At 43.6% G+C, this 14,980-nt stretch overlaps 1 protein-coding gene across 2 annotated transcripts in view; it reads right to left on the reverse strand.

The window, feature by feature from the left end:
- The window catches only part of scube3 (signal peptide, CUB domain, EGF-like 3), an 83,811-nt gene extending 69,808 nt beyond the window's left edge, over positions 1-14,003 (reverse strand). The window contains exon 1 of one of the 2 annotated variants that reach the window (XM_037102992.1): positions 13,022-14,003. In XM_037102992.1, the coding sequence (XP_036958887.1) occupies positions 13,022-13,121 (100 nt within the window). In that variant the 5' untranslated portion in view covers positions 13,122-14,003. The remainder of the gene's footprint in view (positions 1-13,021) is intronic. The other variant, XM_037102994.1, reaches the window with a different exon arrangement.
- Positions 14,004-14,980: the final 977 nt, after the last annotated feature.

The following is a 14,980-nucleotide window of genomic DNA, read 5'->3' on the forward strand; positions in this document are numbered from 1 at the left end:
AAGTCAGAGCTACCGGCTAAGGGCAGCTGGCCGTGGAGGTGAGACCTTGTCAGAGGTGCTTTTCCTCTCTGATTTATGGGACGGTTCTGGGATAAGCAGGGTATTTAGCCAGGCCGGCTGGTGGGGGTGTTAGCAGGAATAAGACTCAGAGGGGAGAGTGCGAGTGTGTGGGAGAACTGTAGAGCCGAAGGTGTGTAGTTCAAACATAGGGTAATGTTTACTTTGAGTGTTGAGACCCTCGCTGTTTGCTTTGCCCCAAACCTGCCCCCCCTCCAACCCATCACCTTTCCTTCAGATACAGAAATAGACTTGAGTGGAGCTGGGACACCCATAGGTGTAGCTTTACTCACGCTGCCAGCAGTGGACTTCAAAATAAAAGCGAAAAAATACGGACCAAGAAATGCATTCAGTCAACGGGAGCAGCTCAGTATTCAGCTGCGCTTTCCTGACAGAATGATTTGGTACAAGGTTTCACATTAGAGACAAAACATTCTTTGTCGACAGAAGCATTTTCAGATGAAATCCCTCATTTTCATGAGCTCCTTGTGGCAGAAGAGGAAGGGTGCTGGGTTCAGTTCCATAAAAAGGTGTTCTTGGGATCACAGTGTTTGTTATACTGGGTGTAATTACAAAGGAACATGTATTGTAATTATCCATCCTAGAACCGCACTTACACTATACTTAGGGCTGTGGTTGAGCAGGATGGGGTTAAGGTCAGGATAATTACTGCAGAGCAGCAGAGAGACTGAATGGCTGTACTGTACAAAAACACACAGTCTTCCTTCTATTCACTGTCATCGACCCACATAATGACAATGGCCACAACTGACGGTAACCTTTAAAGTCAATTAATCTGCTGATGTTGTTTAGTCAATAACATGTCCAACAAGTAGAGCGCATACCTCCGTTTCATGGACATCTGTTGAGTAGTTGAAAACATAACCTCCTAAAGGCCAAAGAGGCATCTTCAAATCGCTTCTTTTGTCCAACTAACAGGACCCGGTAACTCAAGATAATCCACAGACCACATTGTCAGCAATTACAACTGATACATCTCTTAAACTCAACAAGTCACAACCAACAAAATCAGCAGCACATTTATGCAAATGATGAACATACTGCCATAATCCTCAGCGTGTGCTTGAGTCGTTCTTTTAATATGTAACGTATGCACAACCACATCAACACAGTAAAATTAGCAAACAGTGCTACATACGCTACATATGAATGTAATGTGGCGTGTCTCTGAGGTTGTGGAGAGGACAGGAACTATGGCTGCTCGTTGCAACAATATCGCAGCACACTGTGAAAATGTCGCGGGTTTTCGAGTTGTGCAGGGCAGCAGATGGACCAACCTCCCACCAAAAAAAAAAAAAATGGTTTTGATGAAATGCAGACGTCAACATTAACACAAAATTTAGCATCCCTCCCTCCCCCTCGCCAAGATCCCCTTCAGCTAATGAAGGGACACTCTGTTGGCTGTCCAGCAAGCCTCTAAAAAGTTGTGAATAAAAATATCAACTGCTTCCATTCGGGATATTTACACTCATCCTTCACACACTCTAAATGTTTAGGAATCATGACCACTGACTGATCCTGTGCTTTCAGAGACTGTGATCACAGCTTCAAAAAACCCCTGGTCCCTCCCTGCTTATGTCCACCAACCATGAAGCCTCAGAGTAACCTGGAGCAAAGGGAAAATGAAGAGGAACATGCACGCTGATTTCAAGGAGGAAGACATCATGTTAACAAGCCTAAAAAGAAACAGGGTTTATTTTTTACTGTCAGGTTTCAGTTAACTACTCAGTACTACTCAGCCTTTAACACTAGTTTTATAATGTCCCGTAGTCAGTTTCCAAAAGTTTGATGATGTAATCAAGTGAAAGATGCTTTTTGAGTTATGTTATGGGAAAAATTGGATTTTGTGGTATAAAGTGTGACCCATACTAGTGGCTAAAAGTCAATATCTTGACCTCTGCCGCAAATGCTGTTTTTTGATCATTGATCTTTAATGTTTCTTGTGAGCAGAACTAAAGTAATGTTTGACTTATCCGATACATTTATTATGCATCCGTTTAATTTTCAGCAGAACAAACATTACAGGAGCAAATTGTGGAAATAGTAACGCCGTTATCTTCTACATTGTTTTGTAAACACATTTTCGCTCAGCTTCTTCAGTCCTGAATAGAAATGTGCTGCATTAAAGTTTTATTCTACAAATGTCTGCCTCCGTATTTCGCAAACACTGATAAATAATGGACGTGCATTTTTGGTTGTGTCATTACAACAGTTCAACTAACTCAAACCAACACATACACGATCTCTGTATCTTCCCTTTTCAATCTGTTGATGCCTGCGTGAGCATTTTGCAGTGTGTGCTTTCCAACAAAACTGACAGTGACGATGATGAGCCTTGAGACTACGGAGTAAAGAGCAACTCGACTCACCTGGCGTCATTCATAAAACATTTCTCAGCCTCAAACTCTGTGAATAAATAATGGACATTCTCTGTGATTTTGATCAGAGACCGAGCATCTGGTGCTGTGCCTTCTCGCTTAGCATGTGTGGCCTTAATAGACTATGACTCACAGACCTCCGGACCACCTCCAGAAGAAAAACACTTATTACAGTAATTAAGTGAATCATGGAGTAATACTACCAGCGTGCAGACAGAGGGGCTGACATGACACACTCTTAGTGTTGTGGGTCTAATACATACCGTGCTCAATAATTGAGCATAGCTTGTGCCCGTTTCCCATTAGGAGCTGAAGTGACATGAAGTTCATTTGTAGCTTTCAAGGGGTTTATTTCACCCTTCTTGGCATGTGTCCTCCACTGTTAATGACTTCTTGGCCTCATGCAGCATATTTTATATACGGGAAGGGTGGCACTTAGTCCAGCTGTATACCTTATATTTATACAACCAGAGCTAACTGACATGACACTCTCCCCTCTGCGCACAGCAATTACATTCATTGGTGGTTACTTTAAGCAGATACAGTACCGACTATAAAGATGGCAACATAGCAATTACAGCACAAGTGTGATATTTTTAGTTGTTTCCTGTCAAACTGAGGTATAAAGTGAATGGTTCTCTGTGTAAGCTGTGAAGCAAGCATTAACTACTGAAGGCTCAGAAATGTGAAGTTCAGCCAGCTGGAACTGACTGGATGTGGGCTTCACTTAAATTGCTGTGAGACAGCACAATCACTTAATGTAAACATTTCACTCATGCAGGCGTATCAAGTGTTTAATGGCCCCCCTCATTACTGCTACTACTGTACTTCAATCAGACTGCGCGAGGGGACTCCGGGGAAGAAAAAATGAGGTTCTGAAGAGGAATAAATGTAAAAGGAATATTTGAGCAGCATTTTCTGGACTTCAGAAATATTTGCCACTGAAACCACATTCATCCATTGTCTATCCATCCATCCATTGTCTGTAACTGCTTCATCCCTTTTATGGGGGCGCGGGGGGTTTTGCTGGAGCCAATCCCAGCTGTCTCTGGGCGAGGGCAGGGTACACCCTGGACAAGTTGCCAGCTCATCGCAGGGCCCTCACTGATGGCAGAGGCTGCCACGCAAGCTGCCACATCAGGAGCAATTTGGGGTTCAGTATCTTTCGCATGATCACTTCAACATGAAGCACAGCTCAGCCCGGGGGAGCCAGGATTTGAACCAGCGACCCTCTGATCACTAGCCGTCATTTTTTGCAGCTTTACTTTGTCACTTAATAATAAATGAGGAGCCTTTGAGTTTTTGACTGTTGGTTAAACAAAGGAGGCAATATTAAGACATCACTTTGGGCTCAGGGAATCTCTGTTGAGCATTTTTCACAGTGTTCTTTTTGACAATTTATAGAAAAATATGTAGACTAAGCCACAGATTAATCGATATGAAAACATGATTGTTAGTTGCAGAACTAACAATGCAAGTTGTAACGACAATATTGAATCTGTAATAATCTAGGCAGCTGAGAGAAAACACTGTCCATATTTTGGCAGAGACCAAGCTGACTACTTTCATGTCTTTAAAGGGGCTCTGGAATTTCTGTGCTGTGTTGGTTTATGTTTGTGGACTCCATTTCCAAACTAAGGTTAGCTACTCTTACTCTCTGTTAGCAGGGCAGAGAGAGGCACTGAGACGTGTCAGGAACGTGCATAAAGTCACATCCCTTGGACTGTCGTGTGAAATCCACAGTGCAGCATCGTTAAACACCCTGAACACATCGTCCACAGGCTCATGCAGGCAACCAAGAGAAACGGAGAATGTCCAATTTTCTAAAGTGTAAACATAAATAATATGTAAATTGCCACAAATTGTCACATCGCCCCTGTTCAATGTTAACACACCAAGACCCAGATATATTTAGTTTATGTGCGACCAAAAAAAACATCAGTTCCCCACATTTAAAAAGCATGTGTTTGTCATTTTTGTTTGAAAAGCTACAATAGTTGTGACTTTTTGTTTTCATTTCAGTTTCTAATTTGATGCCCCAATGATTATCATTATGATGATGATTGTTATTATAATAGTTGAAAACTACTATTGTGCTGTCATTACAACCTGGCAAATGACAGGGATCGCAGCACTACCCTTCATTTCTAACCTATCAATGCCTCAGTTTGTCGGTCATTCTCCTGCATACTTTCCTGAAAAACCTTGTTGAAAATCATCTCCTGAATTAGAGAATATATTCAAAGTGTATCGTGTAATTAAACCCTGCAGCACCACGTCATGCCTGGCACCTCTAAATAGTTTTTTGTAATTATAAAACTGTAATCGTGTGGACGTTTTGTAATATTCAAACCAGGTTTAAAGGCTGATGCAAATGTTTCTTACTCCCAATTATCCACCAACAGACACCCACTCACCTGAACTGCTAGTTGATGCACAGCATGTCACTGTCAGTTCATCGCAAGGAAGAGCTTGTAATTATGTGGTTTCCATTAAAATTGAAATTACATTTTCACACTGAAGAAACAACTTCATAAATAGCTTTTCTGTTCATTTGGCCATAAAATTTGGTTTTCCTGGAATATTTTCAAGATACCTGGCCAACGGAATAATCAATTTAAACCTGTGTATAACACACATGTCAACTGTAGTAATACTTCAGTATCACTGCTGTGATTGTTGCAGAAAACTATGCTAAAAAGGACAGAATGTCTGTAGAGCTGAAATAATTAGTTGGTTGATCAACAGGAAATGAGGTGCAACTATTATGATGGTAAGGTAAAAAATGCCTGAATTCCCCATTTCTAGCTAATCAAATTTAAATATTTTCTCACTGTATTAGACTTGTATGATTATAAACTAAATATATTTGTGTTTTGGACTGTTGGCCAGATAAAACAAAATGTGTTAAAGGCCTCTGGGAACTTGTGATTGGCATTTTTTGCTATTTGCTGATTTATAGTCAGTTAATAGAGAAAATAATCATTAGATTCATGTTTATTGAAAATAATCCTTCTCTGTGGCCCTGAATGCCTGCATGGTGGATGGTATAATGATTTAGAACAAAAGAGCACAACCACTACTTGATGTATAAGCTATTACAGTCTTCAGTAAATATATATACAGAGTTCACCGCGGGTGATTAAATACTGCAGAGGGTCATATGGTTTTTCCCATGCCTCTGTCCATTGAGGAGGTCTCAAATTCATCAGTGAAGTCATCCCTCTTTCTACCCAGAATGCATTGGCCATAACCCACCAAATAAATAACTTGGCTTTTTTCATCTGGATTCCTTGATGTATTGGGTTGGATTTTTCCATTACTAAGCAGAATAAGAGCATTTCCTTTCACTTCCAGCAGTCTCTAAAGCTGGCGCTCACCATCAGGAATGTAAACACACACAGTCTGTAAACAAGGCTCTCTCTGACCCCCAACCCCCTTCTGACAACGCTGACCACCGCAGACCAGCCTAATGACGTCCCTCGCTGACCCCCCTCCCAAAACTCTCAAAGAGAGACGCAGCCCCATTATTCAGCCGAGAGGTCACAGGAGGGAGCGGGGAAGAGGGTAAAGAGGAGGAAGGACGGTGTAGAGTCAGCCATGGAGGAAGAAACTACGGAGGGGTGAGATGACAGTCCCACTGATATCTTGTTCTGAGTCACTGTATCCCCAATCAGTGAGCAATGGAACAGAAAAACAAATGCAGGCTCTGTGGTGGGGGGTTAGAGGATTAATGATCTAAGAGCCGCTGCAGCTGGCTGAGGGACGGCACTGAGGTTCCTCGGCGAGCCATCAGCACTTGTGAAAGGGGGCTCTAGAGGTGAGTTTAAGACTGGGGGGTCAGAGTGCCGTCAACACTGACTCCATCCTCCCCCGAAACCAACAGGGATGTTGTCAGCACAGTGCTGCATCTGCACAGAGAACAAAGGCCACTGACAGGGTGAGAGGGAAAGAGAGATGGGAGCAGGAGAGACTTTTCTAATTTTAACCACAATGCCACAGTTGAGAGAAGCATCACGGGCCTCATTTGGAACATATTGTTCAGATTAAAGCCTCGATAAATAAACAAGCTCCAAACAAGCCCTGCGCGCCTTTCTCCTGAATGTGAGGGGTTTGACACTGATGTTGCATACAGAGCAGTTGCCCTTATGTTCTCAGGGAAAAAAAAAGTTTAAAGTGATTTAAACAACACTTTTTTTTTCACTTCCTCCATCGCACATGAAATCTACAGCTTTGTCAGCCCTGCAACCATTCTAAATGAGGTGACAAATTGTGGTCACAAGGGCCTCGCTAGCTGCTGATAAAGTGATTTTCGGCTTGAGGAAGGCAGAATAGGTACCGTGGCAGAGGGATCTCAACAGCTGATGGGTCCCTCTGGGGAGTGACAGAGAATCTGCAGAGTGCACAGGTCCGTCTTGTTTGACTGTGACCTAACATATATACTGCATACAAAATGTGTAAAACAGAGCAATGGTTCAAGTTCGGTATAAACTTGCAGATGATGAAGCAGCTGTTAAATATAACTGAGCGTAAAATGAAGGGGAAACAGAAATGATGATCGTATTGCACTCACTCATACATCACATTTATGAGTCTTTATAAGAATTTGGAAATTTGGGCAATACTCAAATTGCCTTTTGAGAATTAGATGAGAGGATTAATACCACTCTCATATCTGTCAGTTAAATATCACACTACAGTCAGCAAGCGGTTAGCTTAGCTTTAGCACATCATCAAGACTGGAAATGGGTAAACAGCTCTGTTGAAAGGTTACAAAATCTGCGTATATCATGTTATTTGACTGACTCATAAATGGGTCAATTAGGTAACGGGGAGATTAAACAAGTGACGGCCCATTTCACCTCCAGTTTATCAAAAGTCTGAGCCAGGGGGTGGATAGGTCGTACACAGGTTGTACCTCCATGGAGACTGCAAGTTAACATATGTAAATTACAAAAAGCAAATCATGTAAGTTCCAAGATTTAAGGTACTAATATTAACCCAAGAAATAATCATTTCCTAAACCTAACAAACTATTTATTCTGCCTAAATCTAACCATTATAACCAGTATTTTTTGTGTGTAAACATGACCAAGTAGTTTTTGTGTATAAATGCCCAAGTTATTGCTAACTTGGGCATGGAGCCCTTTATGTGCAGAACTGACGCTTGAGGGGGGAGTTAAAGAGTTAAAGAGTCATAGTTTGGAACTTAAGGCCACGCCCAGCGGCCGATTTGACAAGTTTGGAGCGAGAACATTTTGCAAATGAGATGTAATGTGTTAATCAGTGAGTTTTCAAGGTTCTGGTAGATGGATTTTGTAAAAATTCAACAAGGCTAGGCTGGCTGTTTCATGTTTAACACACAGGCATGAGATTGGCAGTGATTTTCTTATCCGACTCCCCACCTGAAAGTAAATCGGCATATTTCCCAAACTATCCCTTTAAACGAATGCTGGTAACCCCTTTAGGTGACGCTGATGAATTATTCTTTCCTGAATAGAAAAGCAGCAGTAAAACTTTATCCTGCACCTTGCAATGATAACCTATTTCTCAGACGCTCTAGCAAATATGAAGCTCATTACAGAAAAGGGAAATTACCAGGGGAAATAGATTGATAAAATGATAATCACTTGGAAAGGGCACTTGCGAGCGAGGAAGTCAGATTTCTTTGGGCCAGAATCTTTGACACTCTGCTGCAGAGAGGAAAATGTCTTGGTTTTACATTCCAGCGGTCAGGATGAAAGTGAGCAACTGTCCAGAACGAAGGCCCACTGAATCGCCTTGGGTCACTGCTTGTGCCAGACAGCTTCGACTTAACATGTGCCTGTAAACAGGGTGCTCAGTCTGTATGAGGCTGCTGCCCTGAAACTAAACTAAAAATGTTTGTATCAAGCTGCAGCTTGGATTCACTAGGGGCCACAGAGGTAGGATAAAATAGGCACAATAAACCTGAACTGCTCCTTGTTTTTAAGGGATTCGCCATCCACAGTTTAATGGAGCCTCATTTTGGGAAGTGAAAGCACTTCTGCCTGCTAAGTGCAATCATTAATATCACGTCTCAAATCACTCATCGCAGCCATACACGTTCAGTCGTCCTCACAACACACCCACAGATCAAAGTCCTTTTCATGATTCATACCGCTTTGCTCTTGGACCGTATTGTTATCAAGCATTTTCACCACTCAAGTAATGCCAAGATAATAATCTCTCTAGTCTCTCGGCTGCTCTGTAACAACATGTACAGTGGTATTGGAGCACCACTTGTCAGGCACATGCTTTCTTGAGAGTGTCTGCTGAGTGGTAAAGCGAAGCTGGATTGATCCCCTCCACCCACTCATCAGTGGGTGACCAAGGGCTACCCCAAGGCCCAACCTGCCTCAGAGACTCTGATCATAACGGGAACACAACTTATCTGACACTGCAACCGTGCTGAAGAGAGAGAAAAAGACAGACTGAGACAAACTCAGCTCTTATCTTCACCACAGAGTACTTTTTGTTTGGAGTAAAAAGGCATTTACAGGTTAGGAGCTCAGCTGCTTTAATTTGGTTTTGGGTAAACCCTCCACTGTCGGTCACACTGGATGCCATGAAAGCGCCAAAAAAAACAGGGAGTAGTAGAAAGCAGTGTGGCAGACGGTGACATCGTTACTGGTAACTTTTTTGTATGTCTTCAGTCTCACTTCTAAACAGCAACTGGATGATGATCAAGCGCTTTTCAAAAATTGTTAACCACCAATGTCTGGAACTTCAATGCGCAAACATTAAACTGTTCATCTGAGTGTCTGTGTCTGTGTCATGTTTCCATCACTGCTGATCAGAGCTGGAGCCGATAAACACCCCTGAGTGCAGCAGAGACATTTGATCTTGGAATGGATGCTGACTGAGCCCTTTACCACCCAAGACAAAAGCCAGATGTTAGTGGGTGTTAGCGCGTTTTATGTCCAGTTTGAAGGGAGAAACAGTGAGATGTAATGTAGAAATTAAAGGGGTGACATGTCTCTAGCGCTGGGAATGTATGGCTACCATATTGTCATTGTGATATGAGACTATATATCAACCTTAGATTTTGGATCGGTAATTTACCAATAGTCATCTGTACAATACTGTGGCAATATCCGTATGAAGGTATGTGGTCAAAAATTTTGTGATACTCCTTTTCTAGCATTTATGAAGTGCTTTTGGACAGATTTTAAAATATTGAGACACATCATGTAGAACACCCTCTCGCCCCCAACTTATAAAATACAACAGTTTGGTCAGTGGCCTTCAGGTTCAAAATTAGACGCTCTACCTCCGCCTCTAGTGCAGTTCTGCACGTGAAGGCCTCCTTCGATAGAACAACCGGGCACTGAAAGGAAAGTCCAGGGCTCTATCACCCATCCAACCACCCCGCAACTCAGACTACTCCGGTCTTTATCCTACTGCACTAGAGGGGCGCTTCAAGAAGTGACACAAGATGGGTACCTGCAGCGTCAAACCTAGAAGAGTAGTGTCACTGACCAGGCTGTCATATTTGACTTGTTGGGAATGAAAACGGGCAGTTCAAGTATCGTGTTACAGCCAATATCACCCAGTTCTACCCGTCACTGTGGTCAATAAGTGATCAAAACGTCAATGTCCTGCTTTGTAATGTCCTTAACTTCTCAAAGTCACATGGGCAGAAGAATTCCTTTTTTCCCAGCTGACCTGAATACATCTTGCATACGCCAGCTGTTAAATATGACCTTGCCAAAAAAATTGTGCTCCAGTACCTTGGCAGACAAATTGGGACTTTTGCATCTACTTGTTTTAAGGTGCATCAAGTCTCTAAGGGGATAAATATAACAGACCAGCACCACCGCAGGAGCACCTCAGGAGAACGCAGAACCCTCAATGACCGAGAGACGAGGATGAAGGTGATGAAAGAGGAGCGTCAAAGTGGCGTCAAAGTGAGAGGAATGGCCGTGGTTATTCACAGAAATAGTGCCACAATTTCTGTCCGTCCGTCTGTCTGCCTGCCTGTCCTTTTGTTCCCTCACTCCTTATTCGTGCTAAACAGAAAACATTCAGAGAAGTTCAAGGCCAAAGGGATCGGCAGAAATAAAAGCCCCATTTAAATGGTTCTTTTATGTGGCTTCACAAACAGTTTCAAAGAACCGTCTGAATTACCACAGACACAGCCCATACACTCTCTCACTGTCCCAATTACACAAGAGCATACGCTGACACTTCTATGCTTACACGGACCTGCAACATATCCAGCCGTCTATCAAGTAACAAAAGTGGGCTGGACAGGACTGGAGAAAGTGGCGAAGGGGACAGAGGATAGCTGTGCACAACGTATTTGTTTGCGACAAATATAAATAGCACAGGGGCTGACAGCGAGCTTTTCTGACACTGTGGGTGTAATGCAGTCGTTGCTTGTGGCTGACAGAGAAAAAGCACGGCTACTTCATTAAGTGCAAAGGAAAGGAAGCGAGGACAAAGCAAACAAAGCAAGAGTTGGGTGAAAAAGGAAAAAAAGGAAAGGGGTGAGTGAGTGTTGGGGGTGGGTGGGTGGTGGTGGTGGTGGCGGTGGAGGGTGATTTCTTCTCCCTTTCCATCTCGCTCATAGCGGAGACTTGGGCAGCATCTCTAGGTAAGCCTCCCCGTCACTTGGGCCTCATATTGCCAAGGCTGCTCGGTTCCCACAGTGTGTCCGGGCCTGGATCTGGCCTTCCTCCCCGCTAAGGCAGCCCTGCGTCTTTAGACCCCCAGGCCCCGGAGCAGAGGTTACACCAACATAGCCAGCCACAGCAGCATGTCAGCCCCACACCAACCGTTGCCTTGGTGCTGCCGCATTAACGAAGAGCTCCTGACTCTGTTCGAGGGAAAAGTGATTTGCCATGACGTCTGTGTCTCTCTCCTCTTTCCTTTTCCTCCTTGCCGCTCGCTCACTAAGAAACCTCCTGTCTCGCTGTCCGTCTGTCTCAGCACCCTTAATCTCTCCTGTCTCATTTTTCCCTTCTTTGTCATTCTCTCCACCACATCCTCAACTCTTCCCTCCCTCATTCCTCTGCTCCTCCGCTCTTTTTTTTTTTCTTCCCGGAGTAACGACTGATGCCTGAAACACAGTCCCATGATTAGCCTGACTCTGATGAAAGACTAAGACTTGTCTGCAACATCTGCATTGAATAAATATTGAGCTGACAAACTGGGCATTTTTTGGAGCCATTGTTCATCTCTCGGTTTCTCCGGCTCTCAAAATTGTTCCCAGCGCGCATACTTGCAAGCGTCACAGAGTTGCCACCGACATCAAACACAATATTTATTTTCAGTTAGGCACAAAATATGCTCACAAATAACTTCAGAGTCAAACATGGATACCATGTCACTGCAGAGCTGCTTGCCTCTCGCTGACAAACGCGAAGCAGAGGGAGAAAAGCCGATCAGGTGGTCGTCCACGGCATTCCACTTGGTGACCAACAAACAGGTGCATGCCATTACAGACCGACACTCATACAGCAGCATTCCACGCTACAAGGAAGTGTGTAATCGATGTTGTGGAAAATAAAGTGAGAAAAAAGTAGTTCTAATTGCAAAATGTAAATATTGAGTTTTCCCACAAGTGGGGGCAGACCACCCAGGATGCAAAATAGTCCACCCACCCCCTTTCTCCTTTTTGCCTTGTCGACCGCCCGAGAGATGTCTTTTTGTGTGTGCGAAACATCACCGACCACAATCAACACTCACACAGAAACCATGATGTGTCTTTGCATGCAAATACTTCTGGCAGCCCCGGCTTGGCATGTGTATTGTGGGAAAATTAAGTGACGAAAACCTGGAGGAGAGGGGAAAATCGAGCGTGGAGCACCGCGCCTTTCATGTCCCTGTAAGGTGCCGGAGTTTTTGATTCAGGCTGCCCCCTCTCTGGTCTGAATAATTTCTCACAAGACAAGGGAGCAAGAGGGCAGCCGGCTGAGGCAGGACGGCACTGTAGCTGCAGTGTCTGACACACGAGAGACTCCCTCCGTGTGTGTGTGTGTGTGTGTGTGTGTGTGTTACAGGCCGGTGTCAAATACTTGTCTGGACTGTGACAAATACCTCCTGCTAGTCTCATCACAATTACCTGCAGGATTAGCTATGAAACATAACTGTTCACGCTGCTCATTCTGTTTGAAGATCAAACACGACAGAGAAGAAAAAAAAAACAACTCTCAGAGAAACTTTTAAACCTTTTTTCTGGTCTTGGAGTCCTTATAAATAGAAGCAACTGAGCACACTGACACAACAAAATAAGCAATTAAGCGGCTGCAGAATTAAGTCAGGGAGAGTAAACTGAGGCATCAAAGCATCTACAAACTGCACTTTTACCTCAGCATTTTGAAGAGAAATCTGCCTTTTTTTATATAACTTGTTTAAAACACACATTAAATTCAAGTCTAATTTATTCAGACAAGTGTCATCATTAGCAGCTTTTCCACTATTAATTAGGCACCAGCACTTCCCCAGACATCACGAATAAAACGCATTAAAAAGGGGTGGAAAAAAAGAAGAGGAAGAAGAAGAAGAAGAAGAAGAAGCTATTTTTGGCGTGAAAAACTTACCTTGAGTGGTTTTACTTCCTGAAGCTGACTGTTGGACAAAGGCGACCAGGCAGAAGCCTACAAATCCAAGGCTCGCGCGTATCAAAGCGTGCACATACATGTTAACTTTCACTGTAGTTCAACACGAGCACTTTACTAAGATCTACGATGCGCAGGAGCACATAGGCTTCCAAGGGTGTGTGTGTGAGTGTGTGTGTGTGTGTGTGTGTGTGTGGTATAAAGGTCTCTTGTTATTCCTCTCTGAGCACCCGCTGATAGGACACTGTGCGATCCCCCCTTTCTTTTTTCCTTCTCCCCTCTTTGCGCCTGGCTTATTTGAGTTTCAAGTGAGCGGGGTTGAGGACGGTCCGACAACGCGGAGCGGAGCGGAGGAAGGCTTTTTCTGTTATCATGTTTCGAGCCAGACCGATGTCAATTTAAGAAAGGAGGGAGAGAGAGAGCGAGAGAGAGAGAGAGAGAGAGATGGAGCGCGGCGGGGTCTGAAGGGGGAGGAGAGAGGAAGAAGCGTCCGCGCTACGCTCCGGACTCCTCTGCTGCTCCTTCTCCTTCTTACTTGGCCCCCCTCCCGTTTTCCTTTTTTTTTCTTCATTCTGTGTGTGTTAGTTCTGCAGGAATTTACACACAGGTGCTGGTTGAGCTTGAAGGGTGGACCTGGGCTACCCACGTGCGCCCGTGTGCGTGCGTGCGGTCACCTGGCACCGGTGCCACCTGCGCAAAAAAGAAATGAAGAAAGAAAAGAAAAGAAAAGAAAATGAGGGAAAAGAAAGAGTGGCCAGTCACGTCGGTGTAAAAAAAAAAAAAAAAAAGGAAAAAAAAAGCAGTGGCTGAAAGATGGGGACAAGAGGGCGGATGGATTTATAAATGGCTCAGATGGGGAAAGTAATAGCCTGGAGATTGCGTTTTGTTCCTGTGTGCGCGGCTGCGGTTCACCCGGTCCGGCTAACAAACCAATACGCGCCCATTTTCGTCGGGTCGTGGGTGCAGCTTTGATGCGGGGATGTCTGCTGTGTCACTGATGGATGATTAATAATCTCATCAGAAGGACGCGTTTAGAAAACTAACATCAAAAATCCTAATTTTCTTACACGATTCTCGAGAAAATTGTTTAATCTAAGTGGAAATAATTAGACCGCTCTCCACTGCCCACTGAAGGGAGTTCAAATGTCGACTGACAGTGCTGAGGAGGAAAATGCAAAGCTTGTTTGAAAATGAAAAAATGATAACTTATAGTGTTTCTATTTTATTCCCTGAGCTGATTTCTCTGCATATCATCTTTGCTCAGAGGGCAATTGGGGGGCCGAGCAATTTCATATGCTTGTTATAGCCGAAGCTGGAGCTGCATGGAGAACTGAAGTCTACGTGAACCTGTAACTTGTATAGAATCATGCTCATGAAGGTTTTTTTTTTTTTTTTTTAAATAAAAGGCTCTGTTGATAATCAGTTATTATGCTGAATGAATAAACTACACCAGCTGTTAGAAACACAGTTCAAGCTGAAATCAATTTCGCGGGTATGATAACTTACAATCAGTAATTGTTTACAGGAACACTGATGAAAGCATTACAATAATTATCTGGTGGAGGGCCCAAAAAACAAGAAAAAAACCTGAGTGTGTATTATATTGTGTGTCATCTGGTTCCAAAACCATAACCAACACCACATTATCTGCTTGTCAGAAATGGGTTTTCCCTGCGGGATTTTCAGCTCAACAGCCACATTTCGCTCATTGATTTTTGCTCACGGCTATGAATAACTTAAATCCTGCCTGGGATCAGAAATCACTAATATGGACATTTACTTGCGCATGTGTGAAGCATGTTGGAAAGGACAATTTCACCTTAAAGCTGCTGAATGTAAGAACTGGCAACCTCTCCAATTCATACTGCAAACAAATGGGGGCAGCATATCACCAAAGCAATCGCTAACTGCTGCTAACTGTAGTCGTCGTCAGCTAGTTAG

Source organism: Acanthopagrus latus, chromosome 7, assembly GCF_904848185.1.
Source record: "Acanthopagrus latus isolate v.2019 chromosome 7, fAcaLat1.1, whole genome shotgun sequence".
In the NCBI taxonomy this organism is placed as follows: domain Eukaryota; kingdom Metazoa; phylum Chordata; class Actinopteri; order Spariformes; family Sparidae; genus Acanthopagrus; species Acanthopagrus latus.